The sequence below is a fragment of the Prorops nasuta genome, unplaced genomic scaffold (genome assembly GCF_024137725.1).
Source record: "Prorops nasuta isolate Cenicafe-Biocafe unplaced genomic scaffold, Cenicafe_Pnas_1.2 PNAS00007, whole genome shotgun sequence".
In the NCBI taxonomy this organism is placed as follows: Eukaryota; Metazoa; Arthropoda; class Insecta; order Hymenoptera; family Bethylidae; genus Prorops; species Prorops nasuta.
The window spans coordinates 1097886-1120449 of NW_027116804.1; the positions used below are offsets into that span (position 1 = coordinate 1097886).

The window sequence follows — 22564 nt, forward strand, 5'->3', positions numbered from 1 at the left end:
TATAACTACGTATAAAATAAATGATTGTATGTTACATATAGGTTCTTTGAGTAAAAAATTACAGTGGACTCATGCAGCAACTTTATTATTAATATCTTTATATAAAGAGAATTATTACTTATTAGAAAAGCATCCACATAAAACATTATGGGCTACAATTTCTAAACTGATGAAAGCAAAAAACTATAATTTTTCTTCTCACAATTGCTCAGTTAAATTGGATTCGTTGAAGAGAAGGTATCGTCAAGTAATCGACCACAATGCTCAAAGTGGGAACGAAAGAAAAGATTGGCAATACTTGGAGGTAACTTGGTTTTATTTAATAATTATATACTTGTTACATTTTCCATATTTTTTGCAACGTAACTTAATACAATGCATTTAAATCTAACTAAAATTATAATATATTTACATGAATCATCTTGTATCTACAGGTCTTAAATGATTTGTTTAAGAATAAGAAATGGGTGAAACCACTTTCTATAGCAGAATCAAATATAGTGGAAGACTTAAACTCTTTTAGTAACTTAAATAATACACAAAATTTCCAAATTAGTAAGTATTTCATTTCCTTTTTCACTTTGTTTAAATTCAATAATTTTTAATTATTAAATATTTGTTTTACAGAACGCAAAAGAATTTCAATTACGGAAGAAAGAAACAATTTTTTAAAACTATTATTACAAGAAACAAAGATAAAGAGAGAAGAAAATACAAAGTATAAAAAAGAAAAGCTAAAACTGTTATCAGAGTTAAAAGACATTATGAAAGAGAAAAGAATGTAAGAATTTGAATTTAATTATTATTAGATAGAGTAGTGTTACTTGCATTTTATTGTTATTTATTTTATTGTTATTTAATTATTTAAAATTATAAGATCACTGAATGTTACGATTTAAGAATGTTCTTTTATTAAAACGGTGCACATTTAAGGATAAGTAAATTATTTTATATAATGTACCGAAAAATATTATTTTGTTTGTTTTATTAATTATAAGAAGTTGTTGTACAATCAAACAGTATTTTATATAACATTTATAAGACTGAAAGTAATATTTCATTAAAGACAATCCTTATAAAGTATTAGTAATTGTTTGTAGAATTTCATATCGTTTTTCTTCTCCTTGCCTTTTTAATTCAATTGGAACAGCCATTGGCTCCATTCTGTGCAATTGACTAGGTATAACATGCTGTATCGTAGACACATCAGTGTCCATCAAGCAAAAATTATGTAAAATACAGCAGCTGATTATATAAAATGGTACTAAATCTGTTCTAGTCATTGGAAGCTTTTCTATCAAGTATCTCCATCGTTGTTTTAAAAGCCCGAAGGACCTCTCAACCATTAGTCGAGCAGATGATAGGTGTGTATTATATATTTCTTGCTCTCTAGTTAAATGTCCATTATTAATGAATGGCACCATGATATGCTTTTGATTAGTATATGCTGCGTCTCCTAATAGATGGCTATCATCAGGAAAATTGTCGTCCAAGCAAAGTTGTTGTACTCCTGAATATTTAAATACTCTCATGTCGTGTACACTGCCAGGCATTCCAGCGAAAGCGTGTATGAAAGTCAAATCGTCTTTGCATATTACCTAAACAAATATTATTAACTTCTAAGTTTAAATAAATAATTTAAAATATATATATGTAATGATTGTATGGCATACTTGCAACTGTATCGAATGTCTTTGTTTTCTGTTAAGGTAGTCTTCTGAATGCTGTCCAGGTTTCGTAATGTAGATGTGTGTCCTATCAATAGCCCCTAAGACTTTGGGGAATTTATGTTTTCTATATATATTTTTGTAGGATTTTAAAATTGACATTCCAATCGGGTGTTTCCGGGAACGATCGGCGCTCTATTTTGCGGGAGTAGGGCCTGAAGAAAGCGGAAGGACAGTGACCGATAAGCGAGTGTAATGTAACGACGTATGACCGAAATACAGAGATTATTGCTAAACAGATATCGTGTAGTGTAATTCCTTTTTCCCTTCGGACCAATTCCTACATTTTCAAATATTTTCCTAGCTTCTAATTCTGTTGGCCACCTAATAAACCAATTGCGTAGACTGTAAACTGCTTTCACAAATCTGTTAAGACACTTCCAGGCAGTTGAGCGGGCCATTCCAAATTTTTCACTGACTGAGCGAAAACTGTCTGGTGTTGCCAAAATGTTAATACCAATTAACACCTGTAAAACTGGGTCAATTGTTTCTCTTCCTCGCATAATTTCCTTGCTTATTAGTGGTCCAACAAATTGAAGTAATAAATCAAATGAGCTACGACTCAATCTACAATAATTTGAATAGACATTGGTACTTCATAACATACTTTTAAATAATAATCACCGTATTGCTACAACCTGTAATGTTGTTGAAATAGCTGATTGTCATAAGCTAATATGACATTATCAAAATAATTTCTTATTTTTGGCACATCTTTTCTTTCTTCATTTAAGTAAATAAAATATCTTTCAACATCTTCATCACTTGAACTACTCGAAGATAATTCGAAGAATAAAAATAAATGATCAAAGGAATTCATTATATTTTAAATAAAATTTATAATAGTCTTTGACAAGTTCTAACACTAGCATAAAATACTAAAACAATATATCAATCACTAAAAAATTGTCCGTGTTATTGAAAAGTGAATCTCACTCAGACTAATTGTTAATAAAAAGCTTTAAGCCCAAATTACCGATATCCACTGCTGAAACTATCGAAAACGTATATTAGCCAGCACCAGCAATTCTCAGTCTTACCAACCTCGTACTGCTGGTGATTTTATTTACTGCCAACTGCAAATTTTTCGCCAGTAACTGATCAGTAATTTTCGAACACCACCTTAGTGATGTTGAAATTTCGCGGCACTACAGTGAACCTAATTGTCACATTTGTGGAAAACCGTTTCTTCCAAATCAAGTGCGTATTCGCGATCATGATCACCTAACTGGTAGATATAGAGCACCGGCTCATAATAATTGCAACTTAAACTTTAAAGACTCGCATATTATTCCCGTAATATTCCATAATTTATCCGGCTATGATTCACATTTTATTTTTGAGGCGATCGTGAATACGCTTGAGGGATCGGTAAATTTGCTGCCTGTAAATAAGGAAAAATACACTTCATTTAGTAAATATCTGCGAAAGTATAATATACAGCTAAGATTCATCGATTCGTTCAAATTTATGGCATCCAGTTTGAATAAATTGAGTTCATATCTGAATAGATCTCAGCTGAAAAATTTAGAGTCACAATTTTCGGAATTAAGTATTGAACAATTCAGCCTGTTTACGAGAAAAGGTATTTTTCCTTACGATTATGTGGATAACATTACTCGCTTGGAAGAAACGGTTTTACCTGCACGAGAGTTGTTCTACAATAGACTGTCCGATAGCGATATCACGGAAGAAGCATATAATCAACGCAAAGAGATATGGACCAAATTCTCTGTGACAACAATCGGGGAGTACAGCGATCTTTATTTAAAGACCGATGTCCTATTGTTGGCCGATGTTTTCGAGAGTTTCCGCGATAGCTGCATGAAAAATTATAGTTTAGATCCCGCTCACTATTATACGCTTCCAGGCTTCACTTGGGACGCGATGCTCAAGCATACGGGAATCCGTCTGGAACTCTTCACCGATGTAAACATGTTGCTTTTTATTGAACGCGGTATACACGGTGGTTTGAGCCAGTGCTCCCACCGCTACGAGAGGGCCAACAATCGGTACATGCGAAACTACGATCCGGCGGAACCGTCGAAATACTTGATGTATTACGACGTTAATAATCTATATGGATGGGCAATGTGTCAACCGTTGCCTACCCACGGTTTCCAATGGATCGATGACGCTGCCAATCTCGACATCCTTAATGTGTCCGAGGATTCATCCGAAGGTTATATTTTGGAGGTGGACTTGGAATATCCACGCGAGCTTCACGACAAACACTCCGATCTACCATTCTGCCCGGTGCATGAAAAGCCGCCAGGTTCACACCAGGAGAAACTGCTCGCAACCGTCGACGATAAAACGCGTTATGTGATACACTACCGTACTCTACAGCAGTGTATACGTAACGGTATCGTCTTAAAACGCATTTATCGAGGTTTAAAGTTCCAGCAGTCCACCTGGCTGAAGTTGTATATCGAATTAAATACACGCTTGCGGACAGCCTCAAAAAACGATTTCGAGAAGAATCTCTTCAAGCTAATGAACAACGCAGTATTTGGTAAGACTATGGAAAATGTTAGGAATAGAGTTGACGTGAGGCTCGTAACCAAGTGGGGGGGAAGATACGGGGCGGAAGCGTTGATTTCCAAACCGAATTTTCACAGTCGTGCGATATTTAAAGAGAATTTGGTCGCTATTCAATTGTCGAAATTATCCGCGAAGTTTGATGAGCCCGTGTATGTAGGCATGAGCATTTTAGATATTTCAAAGACCTGTCTGTATGAATTCCATTACGATTATATGCTTCCTACATTCGGCAGTAAATGTAAAGCGATGTATACCGACACGGACAGTCTAGTGTACAGTATCGAGTGTGACGATGTTTACTCGGTCATGAAACGTGATCTGGTCAAATTCGACACCAGCGATTACCCTGCTGATAATCGGTACGGCTTACCTCGAGTCAATAAAAAAGTGCCTGGGCTAATGAAGGACGAGAACAATAGAAAGATCATGACCGAGTTCGTTGGACTGAGAGCGAAAATGTATACCTTTAAGGTGCAGGACTGTACGAAAATTACCAAAAAGGCTAAGGGGGTCAAAGGTTAGGTTATCGATAGAAACATAACCTTTGACGACTACAAGGATTGTTTGGATAATTTCACCGTACAGTCCCGTAACGAAAATTTAATTCGTTCGAAATTGCACAAGGTGTTTTCCACTACTCAGCGAAAAATTGCTGTCAGTCCGTATGACGATAAGCGTCACATAACACCCGGTTGCGTAGCGACTCTACCTTGGGGACATCATAGGTTAAAAGACTAGATTTTAATAGCTGTATTTATTGTATTATATTATATTACATAAATTATTATTATTATTATTACAAAACATTATTCTTATTTATCCACGAATTATGCGTTTTATCCATTCCTAACCATTTTACAAATACCTTATTCCCTTTCTTACGCAATATCTTCTCTACCAAGTATACATAAGGATTAGCTGTTTTTAAAAGTTCATATTCATAAAATCCACCATGTATGTCTGTACCACGAGAATCTCTAAGTACATACGTGGCAGGATTTGTCCTTTGCACTTTTGTAATTTGAAATATTTCAGTAGTCCAGTTCGGTGTGTAACCTTTAGCAAATGCATTTTTGTATTTACTGATTCGCACGAAATCACCAACCTTGAACTTGGTACGTCCAACGATCTTAATGTTGCTATATACAGTAGCAAGCAGATGCTCAGCATGCTCAGGTTTCACGTCAACGGGTCGCATTTCTATAGTACGATGTCTTCGCGCGTTATAATCATCCACCAGCTGTTGCAGTAAATTTCGCCATTTGTAACTACCGTCCAGTGTAAAACGTTTCCACATTTCGGTTTTTAACGTTCGATTCCAACGCTCGACTATTGACGCTTTTAACGTGCTATACATGGAGTAATGATTTATTCCCCGTTTTTTCATAAGCAATTGAAACTCGCTGTTGTAAAATTCTTTACCGTTATCAGTTTGCAAACTTTCGGGACATCTTCCACTCTTTAAGATTTTTCCCATAGCTGTGGTCACTTCCTTACCGCTTTTTGCCTTAAGAGCTATTGCCCAACCATACTTCGATAAGGTATCAATCACTGTCAGAATATAGTGGTAACCAGTGTCAGCATAAGAACGCATGTCTACCAAGTAAGCCTGCCAGAGATCATCGAAACCACGTATTATGACTTTTCGTCGTGGAAAATTTCTTCTCGCAGGGACATGTAACTCTTGCACCAGTTGTTTCTTTTCTTCACTCACGATTTTCCCTGATTCTCTTTTTACAACCTTTTCCCCAGGCACATAATTTCTGTTTCTTTTCTTCACTCATGATTCTTTTTCTTTCGAAAGCAATCGATTATCATGAGTATAAAATGTATGATGCATCCTAAACATTCACTTTTTGGATCCATCATTAATCTTGCTGTTTGTTTGCAAAAGTTTTGCCTCAATCTCCTGTATTTTTTTATTTATTCTCTCTTCAATTTTCTCCTCCAATTTAGCTAAACTGTGTTGCAAGAACTTTATATTCACAGCACATGTATTATTATCAGAATCAATAGTTAAATTTACTATTTTTTTATTATTCAAATCCAGTGCTCTTTTAGTCACATTTAATGTACCAATATTAAACTCTTTCCTTACGTTAAAACCACTACCAAATTTGTTAATTGACATATTGACGTGTGGTACGCAACTGAAGAAAATGTTTATAAACTGTACCCTTTTATAGAATAAGATCCTCTTCACTCAACTCTTCTATTATTGACTGTATTTCATTATGGTGGTTTGTATGACCTGCGGTGATTGATGCAATTAAAAGTCGCAATCGATCAACTAATTCATTAGGATCGTTCCAATGTATATAGTTTGCAGGCTCATCAGTAACACGCATAAATCCACTACCAGCTATCGCTCGTTGTGATGGTACTTTATTGTAAATTAGTGGTTGAATAATTTTCTTATACTTTGGACCCTTATTCCCTTGAACCTGTTGGTAACTATCATTTGCTCTTTTATATGATTTAGTTTGTTCAAGGATTTGCTTATATATGATCTTGTCATCAATGCTGTAGAGCTTTCTATCAGGCTCTTTCATGAAGATTAATTCAAAAAGACCTCTTGTACCAATATAGCGCTTTTTATCAATTAAAATATCACCTTCATGACTAATATCAAATGTACATCTTCCCATCACATATTGGTTCCTTTCATCTAATGTAACTCCGAAACCATGATCGATTTGATCTTTACTACCGAAAAGGAACAACTGCATATAATGACGTGCAATAGGTGGAAATTATCTCCAATCTATGGAATGATTTATTTGTTTTTTGAGCAATCCTAAGGTTTCCTGTCTTGATGTTGAATGTGATGTTGCAGACTCTTGTCCAGGCTCTGAATGTAATGATGTAGATTCTGGCATTGATTTCATTGGTAATATTGATTTATCAAAAGTAGATTTTTCATCATTATCATCATCATAGATCATCAATGATTTATTTGTAAGAGTACCGTCATTGTTATGTAATTTCTTTTTTTTCTTGATAATATACTCATTGGGGGTTGAAGTATGATAACGCTTCCTCTTCTTGTCATGATTTATATCAATGTTTAAGTCATAAGATTCTTCATTGCTATTATCTGTTTGCATAACTAGTTTTTTCAGTGGATCAACTATTGGTTTAAAAGTTTCATTCAATCTACTTTCCACCATTGATCTTTCCGATTTCAGTGCGCGATGTTTTTCACGAATCACCTCACTCGTTTCAGCAATCTTCTTAAGTAGTGACTTTTCATCCATTTTTTATTGTAAACTTTTAATTGTTTAAGCAGTCAATGTGCTAGTTCAATCAATCTTTAAAATTGTTCAATCAACTAGTATAGTAGTTCGACCGACAGGTTCAGCGGTTCAACCGACCTGTTTAGCGGTTCAATCGAGCTGTTCAGCGGTTCGATTGACCGGTTCAACGGTTCACCTGACCTGTTTAACGGTTCAATCGAGCTGTTTGGCGGTTCAACCGACCTGTTTAACGGTTCAATTGAGCTGTTCAGCGGTTTGATTGACCGGTTTAGCAGTTCAACCGACCTGTTTAGCGGTTCAATCGACCGGTTCAACGGTTCACCTGACCAGTTTAGTGGTTCGACCGACCTGTTTAGCGGTTCAATCAATCGGTTTAGCGGTTAACCGACCTCTTTAACGATTCGACCGACCGGTTTACCGATCCAAGTGACCCGTTTATCTGTTTAATGGTTTGCTTAATAATGTAACCGGTCCGTTTTATGTAATTAAAAGCTTTACACTGTTCAATGCTCTACGTTAAACTAACACTTTCCAGCACTGATATGATGCTTTATGCTACTCGATGGTTGCATACTCATCGAATCCCTTCCGATATCGATCATTTTGCATACCACTGTCCTTATCAATTACTAAAAATCCATAATCTTCCTGCCAACACTTTGAACACAATTCACAAAATTTTTCAAATGTCATATCGGTGTTTACGTGATCTTTGTAAACATGCTTCAAGTTAGTCCCATCCTGCTTAAAAATGATTATCATATTTGCATTGTCACGAATCAGATGTTTTGGGATTTTGGCATAGGTCTGACAAAGATAGAAGCAATCGATGCTCGAGTGCCGACCCATTGAAAAGTAGTCTCTTATATTGTCCTGCTTATCGCTTGCCACATCATCAAATATAAAGATTGAATTTGGTAATGCATCTGTCACATTTATAACCTCACTATTATTTGAAAATTGATGATAACCAATTTCCTCCATATCTGTCAATAGCTGTTCCAAGTAACGGTACTTCGGTTGCTGTAACGATTTCGAGTAAACGTACAGGTTGTCAAATTTTACACCGTGAGGACTCTCAATAAGACTTAGCAATAAGTTTGTTTTCCCACAATTTGAGGGTCCGCAAACTATACAGCGTATAGTTGACGGTAGCAAAGTTCCATGACGTTTCATATCACTAACGGTGGCAGTGTGATAATCGGTATTAGAGATATTGATACTTAATGGTTGCTTTACGAAATGCATTCTCGAACGACTGTGAGGTTAAATCTTAATTGCACGAGCTATTTATAGGCATGAAATCGGAGAATTGAATCAGTTTTCATTATGCATGCATTTGTGTTGGATGTTACAAGTTTGGAGGAGTTAAGCAGTGATCAATTGGAATACGTACCGAAAATTGTACTTTTAAAGTACTTTTCACACAGTATTGACAGATATTGGAATAAATTACCCAAGCATATTCGTGCAGATCCTGAGGTTCAAAAATATCGCTATTGTTTACAACATTTTAATCTACCTAATACTACTCATGCGGATGGACTACCACCGTTGATAAAAGATTGTTATACATGTCGTGCGTTGGATGTGGATCATTTCTCAATAAAACAATAAACAAACTACCGTTTGAGCTTCATTTACCGGGATACAATTACTGTGGACCAGGAACTCGACTTCAAGAACGATTAGCACGCGGTGATCGAGGTGTGAATAAGCTGGACGAAGCCTGTCTAGAACACGATATCGCATATTAGCAATACAAAGACCTGTCGCAGCGTCATCAAGCTGATAAAGTGCTCGCAAAACGTGCACGTAGACGTATCACAGCTAGTGACACAAACTTGGGTGAGCGTGCTGCAGCAACAGCTGTCTGGGCGTCTATGAACGCAAAGCGTAAACTTGGTTTAGGATTACAAACAGATATGGTGAGGAAAGCAGCAGTGAGAAATACTGGAAATAGTGCTGTAAAAAAACGGAAAATTCGAGTGCCTAAAAAACGGGGCGGCTTTTTGCCTTTGCTCCCACTGCTAGGTGCGGTGGGAGCACTAGCAGGTGGGGCATCAGGTATAGCGAAAGCTGTAAACGATGCCAAAGCTGCGAAAAAACAGTTGGAAGAAATGCAGCGTCACAATCGTATGATAGAAGCAACTGCAAGAGGCGGACGGGGGATGTATCTCGCACCGTACAAACGAAGCGGAAGAGAGATAGCAAAAAAATCAATGTTAAAGAAGCGAACAAAAAAGTAACTGTACACGGTCTACCAAGATCTGGTGCTACAAGTAATATTCAATTATCTCACGTATGTGGTGATATACCAAATTTCCGTGGAGTGTTTATGCGTACAAGTCTGCCACGAAACGGTCCATGGTCTAATGAATGTGCAATCGTTAACCTTGACGATTCTAATGGTCCAGGCACTCACTGGGTTGCCTACGTTAAATGCAATAATCTTGTAAATTATTTCGATTCTTTCGGTAATCTGAAACCACCGACTGAACTCATACGGTACTTCGGTCTGCTTAGTACAATTTATTACAATCATGACCAATATCAGTCGTATGATACGAGCATTTGTGGTCAGTTGTGTGTTAAATTTCTAAGAGAACAGACAAAATGTCTTTAACATTTACGCTATCAGGACATGGACATGTGTTGGAATCAAATTTTTTCCCACCGATCAATCTGGACGATGGTCACTATGAACTGGGACTCGTAGATTTTCAAAGTTTCTACTCGATCGCCAATGTAGATGAGACTAATAATAATTTTTACTTTAGTAAAAATAAACTAATAACCATACCTACAGGCTGTTATGAGTTGAGTGCGATAAATGAATACTTGCGTATGCGGTTGGAGTTACCGTATGATCATAATGTTATTATTCTGCGCGCCAATAATAATACACTGAAAAGTGAAATAATTTGTAAATATTCTATTGATTTTACAAAAATTAATAATATTGGTTCTCTGCTAGGATTTTCGTCAGACCGCGTAATCCTACCAAACACTTTGGCTGAATCAGACGAACCTGTGAACATTTTAAAAGTAAATATTCTACGCATCGAATGTAATATTACCGCTAGTGCATATACGAACGGTAGACCACGACATGTCATCCACGAATTTTTCCCAAGCGTTCCACCAGGCCATAAAATCTCGGAAACACCGAAGAACGTCATTTACTTGCCAGTCATTGCAAGGGTAATCGATCGTCTCACATTACGTATTCTCGATCAAGACAATCGTCCTGTAAATTTTGGAAAGGAGGAAATCACCATACGATTACACATTAGAAGATGTTGATTTATAATAATACCGACGATTATAAACCAACATTACTCGATGAACCAATCAGTCAATTAGCTGCAACAGAGCTGAATACATCAGCTCAGAGTGAAATAGGGAACAACGTGATCGGTGGCAAAAAAGTGTTGACAAGAAAAAATATAGATTTTTTACACTCATTGGGTCTGACTGTGAAGAAAAGAAATCATGGATCCATTGAACGTTACCGCACAGCCTGCGTACGACAACCGCATCACTAAATTGGAAATACATGCTTACAATCCGTATGCGAATGCATCATTGGGAAATAGCGATGAAATTCGTATCCCAATACAACAGCAAGATTTGATTCTTTTGCCCAGTGGTAGTTACCTCTACATAGAGGGGAAGCTGATTGAAGGTACTCGTGCTGCTACTACACCTTTGCCGGATAAAGTTATGCTCGACGCTAATTCCATGGCATTTCTGTTCGATGAAATTCGTTATGAATTGAACGGTATTGAGATTGATCGGTGCAAAAACGTTGGTATCACTACCAGTATGAAGGATCTCATATCTTTAAGCAGTGAAGAGAGTATGAGTCTACGTCATTCTGGCTGGTTCGTTGCCACTCAAGAGCGTGAAAATGTTGCTGACACATTCAGCTTTTGCGTTCCCCTGCATATGCTGTTGGGATTCTGCGAAAATTACAAACGTGTCGTTATCAATGCACGCCATGAGCTCGTTCTGATACGAGCGCGTAATGATATAAATTCAATATTTTCTTCGAATCAGTTTACCGATTCTGGGATTGAACTGCATCGAGTGCAATGGAGAATGCCTCACGTAACTTTAAATGAATTTACCAAACTACAATTTCTACGCATTATCGAGCAGAATAAAAATCTCACCATGGCTTTTCGTTCCTGGAAGCTCTACGAATATCCCCTTTTACCTCAAACACAGCGGCATACATGGGCTGTTAAAGCAGCTACACAATTGGAGAAGCCTCGATACGTGATACTGGCGTTTAGAAAAAATAAGAAGAACGATCAATATTCGAATGTACTTAAATTTAGCGATTGCGATGTACGTGATGTTAAAGTCTATTTAAATTCTGAATTTTATCCGTACGATCGTCTCGATACTGATTTCACGAAATCTCGCTACTCCGTACTCTATGATATGTATGTAAAGTTTTTCCACTCATATTATGCTGGAGAAAAACTGTCGAAACCAATGCTCGATTACCTAAACTTCTTGCAATACGGTCCGCTCTTTGTAATTGATTGTTCACATCAGAACGAGTCAGTGAAAACCGGCACGGTCGATGTTAAGATTGAAATCGAGTGTTGGAAAAATATTCCGAGTAATACTACAGCCTATTGTTTAATTATACATGATAAAATTATAGACTATAATCCGCTTACGAATATTGTTAGAAATGTAAGTTAGATATGTAAGGTTAGAAAAAAAATAAAGCACTTTTTAATAAATATATATATAAAGCATTTTATTCACTCATTTATTATGCAAAACACTTATTGTTTAATCTTAAATTCTAAATTATTATAATTCCCGCCTAAGTATTTCATGATTAAAATATTTTGTGATGCTGCATTTATCAGCTCCGTAAACTGATCCTGCGATTCGAGTAAGGCAACCATCCGGGCAGGGAGATAAAACCAATCCTCCGTTTATAGTTTCGCTATTATCCTCATTCCATATTTAGTCTTTATTTTCATCATTTCAATTATTTCATATTCTTTATTTTCCTCGAGACTGTTTAATTTAACAAATGTTTTCTCAGGGATGAAAGCGAATGCATTAACTCCAGTTAAAAATGCCATTTTATCTAGACCCTGTATTGCAGAAAACTATTATTATTATTTTTATTATTATTGAAAATTAAAACAATATTTGAATAATATATTCCTACCTTTCTTTATCAGTTGAGACTGAGGTATAAACTGATCTGAGTATTCTTACTGGTTTTGGTTGATGCACTAACTAAAGTACTGATTTGAAGATTCTTGCTGGTTGTGTGGTCGATGCACTAACTAAAGTTTGAACAGATTCAAGCTGGTTCACTATTGTTCGAATCCATTTATATAGAAAAAAATGTTGATGGAAGGGGTAAAATTCATTGGTGGAAGGGGTAAATAATTTTTTGTTGAAAACGTGTAAGATGATATACTGCTGATTAATCAAATTATGACTCTATTAAAAGAATATGCATGAATCATTCAAGGACATATTGATGATCTTCAATGTGTTAGCGATCAACATATCTGTAAAGATCTATCATCTGGATAAAATATATATTATTATTTTTAAAAAAAAATATGATCTTGCTGAAGATCTTAATTTCACCATACGTAGACATATCGTTATACGGTAAGGTCCAGTGTGGAGCGTATACGTCAAAGATATTTGTATATCTAATGCAGGCTTCTCTTTCGCTGAAATTTGATGCATCAAAAGTATTTGAACATCCAAAACATACATCGTTCATACAAACCTTTCTAATATGTATCTTATTTAAGAATTAAATGACATAGGCTTATTAATAAAATTTCTTGAAAAATTTTTTCTTCTCGTGCTGAAATTAATACCACAAAGATATTTGTATATCTGAAGCATGCTTCTCTCTTGAATCTTTATCACATGCATTCTCACGATGATTTTAATTTCATTGTTTAATAAGATGATGATGTGTGTTTGTTTATCTAAACTTGGGGTGTAATTTCATCAAATGACACGTATAAGTACCCTCAACACTGTCGTTGAAAGGGCGTTTCTTATTAAGATAGCTGGTGTTAGAGATGTTATAAAAATCATAGTAGTTACGTTTATTCTCACGATGATTTTTGGTTCCATTGCTTAGTAAGACATTTGTACTTCTCGAGGAGTGAGAAGAAAGGATGATATTTTTTCCTGGAAGTAACTTACTCTTATTTCAGTTCAGAGAAAGAGATTTTACCACTGATCTGTAAAGATCTATCGTCTGAATAAAAATCCAAAATTTACATTAAAATTTTTTAAAAGGGATATAATCTTGCTGGAGATCTCAATTTCATCATACGTAGACATATTGTTTTATAGTAAGGTCTAGCGTGGAGCGTATTAGAAGTTCTTAATTTTCTTCTCGTGCTGAAATTAATACCACAAAGATATTTGTATATCTGAAGCACGCTTCTCTCTTGAATCTTTATTAAATGCATTCTCACGATGATTTTAATTTCATTGCTTAGTAAGATGATGATGTGTGTTTGTTTATCTAAACTTGGGGTGTAATTTCATCAAATGACACGTATAAGTACCCTCAACACTGTCGTTGAAAGGGTGTTTTTTATTAAGATAGCTGGTGTTAGAGATGTTATAAAAATCTGAGTAGTTCCAGACTGCTCATTAAAGTTTGCTTCTACCTCCGATCTGTTTCAATTAAAATAAACGAAAACATGTGCACCGGTAATATGTATAATGGTAATAGTATAATCCGAGAATCCTCAATCGATGGTAATATGATAAATCTTTTAAATGAAATTGGTGTTGGGACAGATTTAGAGGCGATAATTAGACTTTTATTAAATGACATTGAAGAAGTGGAGGAAATGAGTAGTGATGATGACGATGGTTATAATGGTGATGATGAAGAGGAGGAGGTTTTGTGGGATGAAGAGGGTGAAATGGATCTAGTAGTGGAGGACGATGAGGGCGATGAGGAAGAAATGGAAGTGATAGTTGTAGAAAGTGAGGATGAAGTAGAGTTTTTATATGAAGAAACAAACATTAACGAGAGTGTGGTTGTGATTGACAGTGAAAATGAAAGCGTGGTTGAGGTTGATAGTGATGATGAAACTATAATTGAGATTTTGAGTATGGATGAAGAAACTGGTTCTGATAATGAAGATAGCAGTGAGAATGAGAGTGTAGTTGTGATTGGTAGCAGTGCTCATGAACAAATTGTGGACGTAGACGTAGAAACAGAAGTAGATGCTGACATTTTAGAACTTTTAAAAGGATTTGAAAGGGATATTGAAATTATAATCGAACTTTTATTTAGTAGTGATATAGTGGAGGATAAGAGTGTAGTTGTGATTGATAGCGAAGATGAAAGCGTGGATGAGATTGATAGTGATGCCGAAACTATACTTGAGATTTTTAGTATGGATGAAAAAACTGATTCTGACAATGAAGATATGGAGATAGTTATGGTAGAAGACATGGATGTAAAAGAGGTGGGGTCGGAGTGAGAGGGACTATGAATGCATGGAAATGATTGAGGTAATGGATATGAATGTAAAGAATGTGTAAAAAGTATAGTTAAGCTTATTTTAATAAATTGTAATTTCATTTTAATGCTAATAGTTATCTATTATGAGTTATTTAAATATCTATGTGTTTCATTTATATCAATAAAACAATAATATTAGTGATGCAGCTTACCAAGGCTTTTTCCCTCTTTACGGAGGTTTTTATGCCTAGGTAAGTAATTGAACTATTAACTTCACAGGAATTAATCGTATATTTATTTACCTACCCGAATTCCTTAACCTTATAAGAATCCAGTTTACCACATATAGGAAATTAATTTTACCGACTGGAACCTGACGTCAGACGAGTGGGGGCGTGACGTCAAAATGCCGCAAGTATCCTCCCGCACCCCGCAACCCTCTCGCCCATACTTGCTGCGAGCTCACGCGGAGCCTCCGATTTCCCCCACCACCTCCACTTAGCACTTCTTGGCTCCCCCCACTACCTCGCAACCAGGCTCATCCGAGTGGACAGGAGTGGGGGGGGGGGGGGGGCCAGAACCGGCCTTACTACACTACTATGCGAGTTCCGCGACCCTCAAGTCGAGTCTTATTCTGTGCAAGCTTAGCCGCTGCCGCCTCATCCGCGTTCCAAGGTCGTAACTCTAGTGTTCGTTCCCCGGGAGCAGAGTACAGTTGAGCCCAATAATCTTGTGTCAGGCGAGGGGAAGTAGAAATCAAAGGGGCGAAGGGATTTCTATGGAGTATGTCCGCAGCTGTCAAATGGCGCGATTAACCCTAAATTTTTGATCGTAAACAAAAATAATATTTTCTTAAAACGATTGCGGAAAAGAAAGAAGGATTTTAATACATAACAGAGAAGAAAAAATATATTAGATGAGTATAAATTAATAACAAAAATGAAAATTAATGTAAATTTTTAAGGAAATATACTTTGTGGTTATTTTATTTCTGTTACAGGCTAAATCCTATTCTTCATGAGTTTAAATCGCAGGAAAGAAATACTTAAAGACCAATGAATGAAAAAGGACTGATTTATGAAGCATTTCTGTGTGGCCCAGTCATTTCAATAATTGTGACATAATGTTATAATAGTGAAAGTGTAAGCGATTGCTGTGTATACAAAGAAATTTTATTACAAAATAATAATAATTTTGTATGATAATGTTTTGATTCCTATTATTATAAATTAAAGCTAGTTCAATTAAAATTAATTACTTTTATTTCTTCCTTAACCACACACAGATTATATACGTACAGAGTAATTACATATTCTTGTAGAACCTATCTTTCAGCTGATATAACTTGTAACGTTGCGTTCTCGCAACGTTACTATAGCTGCCATCTAGCGCTTTGCTAATCTCAAGCGCTAGATAGGCGGGTCGCGTACGAACTAGGGAGTCATCAACCGATAAGTATTGATCTAGGATCGATAACTTGTCGGCTCCCTAGTGCCGCGCGATGGGTGTAGCGGGGCAGCGGCGGGACAGGCGCAGGGCCTGACCTGCTCCCGCGGACTGCCCCGACACACGTAGTTTAGAAGTCATAAGTGACAGATCGTGCCGAGAGAAGTTCCCCTAGCCGGTACGAGCCCAGGAGTGACAGCCGCTACAGGACGGAAATTTGGGAGGCACGGAAAGTGCAGCGACTGCCACCGCCACGACCCCATACCGGCCAGAGGAAACCTACTGCCCCAAGGGCAAGAATTAAGGGCGAGAGCGAAAGAGAGAGAGAAGGAGAGACTGAGGCGAGAGAGAGCGAGAGAGAGAGCGAAGAAAGCCAGCCATAGTAAGCCGAATTTAGGGTGATTATTCGTTTTGTAAGAAAGTCCTGTGACGTCCCGGGGTGTGCTAGGGCTTCAGGGCTCGTAGCACCGAACGGTTTTATAGGGAACCGCTGGCCCTGCTCACCTGTCACGGGTAAGCGGGCAACTTAGCGGAGTGGTCATTCCGTCGGACCGATAACGCGTGTCATAGTGTAGAGAATCGCGAATTATCCAGATTGTTCGCGATTACCGTGACCGTTGTGAGTTCGACCGTTGACAGGGACGTTCCCTTCAGTCGGTTCAAGGCCGCGGGCTTATTGTAGTGATCGTGAGGACTCGCGACCTTAGGCTTATAGAAGTAAACACTCCGGGTCGTTGTTGTGTTTAAGTACGCGGGAACGGAGCGAGTGCGGGTAACCGTCGCGGGACGCGCACGCGCGGAAAGGGGGACTTATCCGCGTAGCGCTGAGGAGTAGTTAGTCTAGGGATCCGCCGGTGGCGCGCGAGGACCGCGCGACTCGGTGGGGCCGCCGCGAACGCCAACTAGTGGCTCGAGCGCGAGGCTAGCTAGTACGTCATCGGGACTTCAGCCGCGTCCGCACCCCTTAGGCCGCGCCCACACGTAAGACCTAAGGTAACTTCCCCAATACCGGGTAACACGAACCGGATATTGTATTGATCATTGATATCGTAATAAAGAGAGTCTAACTGAAACTAGCGTTTATGGTATTAGCACCCCATCCCCGATAGTCGCGTACGAGGGTTAGAACCCCCTCTGCATAAATAAATATTCGGGTATTATCAGAAATACATCGAAGGCGCCCGGGTCTAGTAGGAAGTCGCCTATTGGGACGCGAACGCGATCGGTGAGGGATCACTCCTCCCTCCCCTTCTATACTATCCCCGAGGATAGCCAGTAGCGTCACAATTTGGCGCCCAACGTGGGGCCCACGGAGTGAGGTCTCGTACGCGTGGTAGAGTGCTAATTTTTTTTAGATTTGAGAATAGTTTTTGGCGAGAGTAAGATTTTTTTTTGGGAATTGAGAACAATTTTTTTTTGTAGGTCGAGTAGCGGAAATTTTTTTTTCTCGCACCCCTACCGCGGATAGAATTTTTTTTTGTTTTTTGCGGAAATAGAGAATTATGTCGGATTCCGACAAATCGAGTGGAATGTCAGTACGCGATCGTGAAATATTAACGGAACGTAACGAATTACGACGGTACGCGAAAAATATGCCGCGTAGTAAATTAATCATGGCGCTGACGGACGCGGAGCTAAATACACGCGATAGCTCGGAAGATCAACTACGCGATCGATTTGTGCGTCATAGGTTACGTGAGAGTTTCGGACCGGAAGCGGCTCAGTGGAATCCGCGGGTGGATGAATTGGAACCATTCCACCCCGCCGTCCCACCTCAGCCGCTTCCGACACCTTCGGCGATAAAAACCAACGAGGACGAATTAGCGACACCGAAAACGAACCCGAAATTAAGTCGGCAATCGGAAGATGCGCTTCGTGAATTGTTTGAGACCCCTCGGGGAGGGGAAACTTCGCGACAGATAAACATGTCAGAAGAGAGTAGCGACTCGAATTTGACATGTATTGATAAAAATCACAAACTAACGCCGAAACCGAAACGAGGGGTTACGTTTGAATCAGATTCAGACAGGTCGGGCTTCCGAAGGCGTGATCTTGACGAGCGGTCTTCGGAACCACCCAACCGAACCCCAGCGAACCCGGAGTATTCGAGGGAACGAAATGCGCCGGTAGGAGTGGGAAATTCCGCATTAGGAGCGGTTCCGCCCGAACTACTAGCTAGCATCGTGCAATTAGTAATTGCGTATCAGTCGGCAGGAGCGCAAGGGTCTGCACCGGTCGAAAGGGCACCGGAGATGCCTCAACCCCGCGAAATTAGTAGAGATTCGCCGGGAACAAGCCGGGGTGCGACTAGTCGCCGTCGACAACCCTCTGAATACCGATCGCGAAATAGATCATCGAGTTCGGAAAGATCGAGCGAGTCTAGCTCACGATACTCCAGCCGGAGAGGAACACGGGTAATAGATGCTTTCCGGAAATGGGGTATTCGGTTTAAGAATCACGATGCTGACGACGCCGAAGACTTTATAGAGAACTTAGAACATTGCCGCAATGTTTCCGACCTAACGTTTAGCGAGATCAGGGAAACCCTCCCCGTCGTGTTGAGCGGGGAAGCCAAAGCCTGGTTTAAGGTCGAAGGCAGCTCCTGCTCAACATGGCGTGACTTTCGCGAGGCCTTCCTCAGCCAATTCGGGGATGAGGAGGATAACGACGCGAAATGGGAGAAGGCGCGACAACAGACTCAAAGGGAGGGCGAATCGATCAAGGCGTATTTAGTGCGTATTCGGTCGATTCTAAAAGAAATTAGGCCGACCCCTTCCGTCTCGGTTCAATTGGACCTGGTTTATCGAAACCTACGTCCCAATTACCGCCGTAGAATGTTTCGTAGGGATTTTGATTCATTCACGGGTTTGCGCGAAATAGGTCGGGAAATAGAAAAGAACGCGGAGATAGATAAGGCGTTTAAACCACCGCCTGGAGCTACGAAAACGCGCGAAGAGGATAAATCGTCGCGTAAAAATCGTGAAGCTCTCTCTGCAGTTTCCGAGAAAAGCGAGAAACAGCCCGTAAAACAGAAAAAAAGCGACGCAACCGGCAAGAACGCGAAGAAATCGGACGAGGAGAAGCCGAAAAAGAAGAAGTCGCGTTCAAGGAGAGGAAAACGCGGTAAATCCAAACGACGCTCGTCTGGATCGACCAGCGACTCTAGCTCGGGGTCAGATAGTTCGCGGGAATCTCCTAAGAAATCGTCTAGGAGATCGTCCCGAAGACATTCTGACAAAGGGAGTAGGAAAGAGAGCTCAAGCCATAGCGGACACCGTAGCAGTTCGTCGGACGAGCTAGGTGCTATCGCTGCAGCTCCAAAACAAGGTCAGCGAAGACCAACCTCCTCCTCACGAGCGCCGGGAGGACATGTAGCGGGTCAGTCGCGATATCAGGATCGTGGGGGTCAATTCCGCGACGCAGCGATATGCCATCGTTGTGGAGGAAGAGGACACTACGCGAGAGAGTGTCCTTCGCGTGAGCCGACTCAAGCCGCGATTGCGCCTGCACCTTGGTGGGCTCAGCAAGCTGCCGGGATGCAAGCGCCGATGCCACCGCAAACGGTGACCACACCCGCGCTGTCTTATAATCAAGCGCAGTGGCCACCGACAACGTCCGCGTCGACAATAGGTCAGAGCCTATTGAATAATGTATACGGGAATGCGAGAAATCCGGGAAACGGGCAGTAGGGCTCGCGGAGGAAGCTCGCGCGGGCCCGGCTGATAATCTTCGTAAATCGGGTAGGACAGTACGATTTACTGACCCCGAATCGTGGAGGGACTCATCGGTGAGTAGCACGGATTACGAAGATTACGCGTCGGAAAGCGAACAAAAAGATTTGCGGGACTCTTCGACCTCGGAGTCAGAAGATGAACCTAATGCGACGCGACCGGACTTTAGCGCCGAAGATTCTAGTGAAGAGAGCGTTTATAGTTTTACCTCAGAAGTAGGAAGACGACCTTCATTAGGAAGTAACCCTGAAGATTCGATAAATGAAACGGAACCGAGTAGTTTATCCGATCATTTGTGTGCTTTGGACGAATTATTGCCCAAGAAGCGCACCGCGACTCTTGGCCAGGTAGGGGGGAAAGGGAACATCATAATCCGAACTCGTCGCTGTGTTCGGAGTGATGCGTTCCCTAATCAACCGAATACCGATGGCCGCTATTATTTGCAGTTAGAATTATTTGGACAAATTTTTCCTGCACTAATAGATACGGGAGCATCGCGATCGTACCTCGGACATCGAACGCTGGAAAGAATCCAAGCGAAGATTGACAGGTCGCAAGATAGAGTTATGCGTACTGCCGATGGTACGGAAACGCGAGTAATAGGGGTTATTGCGCTAGAATTAGAGTTAGGGAAAACGAAAAGAGTCATGTATTTCCGCGTGGTACCGGTTTTAGACTACGACTGTGTCCTCGGTATGGATTTTCTCCGATTATTCGGAGTTATAATTGATACTTCGCGCGATTTATGGCAAACGCGCGACCGAGTAAATTTGAGATTCGCGAAAATAAACGCGGCAAGCTCAAATGAGACACACGTATCTTCGTGTTTTGCTATCGCTGAAATGACTAGCGAGCAAAACGCGGTATTAGAGAAGTTTCTAAGCGATAACTTCCCCGAGATAGTTGGACCAGTCCCGGCGACTACCCTGGTCAAACATCATATAGATGTCCAGGGTCAGGCTCCAATCCGCCAAGCGGCAAGGAGAGTGTCGCCGGTGATCTATAAAGTAGCGCACGAAGAGGTCGATAAATTATTGGGTGAAGGGATTATCGAACCCTCCACGAGCGCGTGGGCCAGCTGTCCGGTTATAGTACCAAAACCGGGCGGGAAATATCGATTTTGCATAGATTTTCGACGCGTGAATGAGGTAACGCGCAAAGACGCGTACCCGATCCCGCATATCGATAGCATTCTCGATAAACTCCGCCACGCGAGATACATTTCGACGTTAGATTTAAGTCAAGCGTACTTCCAAATACCGCTAGGAGACGAGAGTCGGGAAATTACAGCGTTTATAGTACCCGGAAAAGGACTCTTCCAATTTAGGCGTATGCCGTACGGTCTTACGAATGCCCCTGCGACGTTCCAGCGAATGATGGATCAATTAATTCCGCCTGAATTCGATCCATACGTGTTTGTCTATCTGGACGATATAATAATCGTAACGAACACGTTCGCGGAACACCTAGGATGGTTAGAGCGTGTGTTGAATATTATTCGATTCGCGGGTCTAGAAATCAATCGCGAGAAAAGTAAATTCTGCAGGTCGGAGGTGCGGTTCCTTGGGTATCTGATAAATCGTAATGGTTTAGCTCCAGATCCCGAGCGAACTGCGCCATTAATGAATTATCCGCCGCCAAAAGACTTAAAAACACTACGCCGATTCCTAGGGATGGTTGGTTGGTATGCACGCTTCTTACCCAACCTGTCGAAGGACAAAATTCCACTCGTCTTGTTATTGCATAAAGGCGTGCGCTGGCATTGGGATCAAGAGCAACAGACTTCCTTTGAGCGATTGAAGGAAGCGCTGTGCTCGGCCCCGGTCTTGGCAAGGCCCGATTTTTCGAGACCTTTCCAAGTACAGACAGATGCTAGCGACTATGCAATAGGAGCAGTATTAACTCAGCGACACGGAACTGAAGAGCATCCGATTGTATTCGCTAATCGAGTACTATCCAAAGAGGAGCGGAATTACACGACGACCGAGAAGGAGTGTCTCGCTGTCGTGTGGGCAATTCGGAAACTAAGACCGTATTTAGAAGGCTATCATTTTACGGTTGTCACGGATCACAGTAGTTTGCGTTGGCTACACAACTTGAAAGATCCAGTCGGGAGATTAGGTCGATGGGCCCTCGAATTACAACATCATTCGTTCGATGTGGTTCATCGTAAAGGCGCATTGCATCACGTACCCGATGCATTATCACGCGCCCTCCCAGTAGGCACCGAAAATGAATGCGTCTCCGCGGTTAACGAAGAAAATAGCGAAAATTCGAGCGAAAATTTGGTCACACAGTCGCGTATCGACTTCGAGAGCGACCCGTGGTATACAGCACGACGCGGAAAAGTAATTC

At 40.1% G+C, this 22564-nt stretch overlaps 2 protein-coding genes across 2 annotated transcripts; one reads left to right on the top strand and one right to left on the bottom strand.

Annotated features, from left to right (window-relative positions):
* Positions 1–1073: 1073 nt before the first annotated feature.
* LOC136775210 (putative nuclease HARBI1) lies at positions 1074–2547 on the bottom strand. Its single transcript, XM_066729784.1, has 4 exons — positions 2366–2547; positions 1828–2294; positions 1674–1774; positions 1074–1598 (listed from the first exon to the last, which is right to left on the bottom strand). Exons 1-4 carry the CDS (start codon positions 2545–2547, stop codon positions 1074–1076), a joined length of 1275 nt encoding a protein of 424 aa, XP_066585881.1.
* An 11709-nt stretch (positions 2548–14256) lies between these two features.
* Positions 14257–15125, top strand: LOC136775211 (coiled-coil domain-containing protein 1-like). Its single transcript, XM_066729785.1, has 2 exons — positions 14257–15027; positions 15117–15125. Exons 1-2 carry the CDS (start codon positions 14257–14259, stop codon positions 15123–15125), a joined length of 780 nt encoding a protein of 259 aa, XP_066585882.1.
* Positions 15126–22564: the final 7439 nt, after the last annotated feature.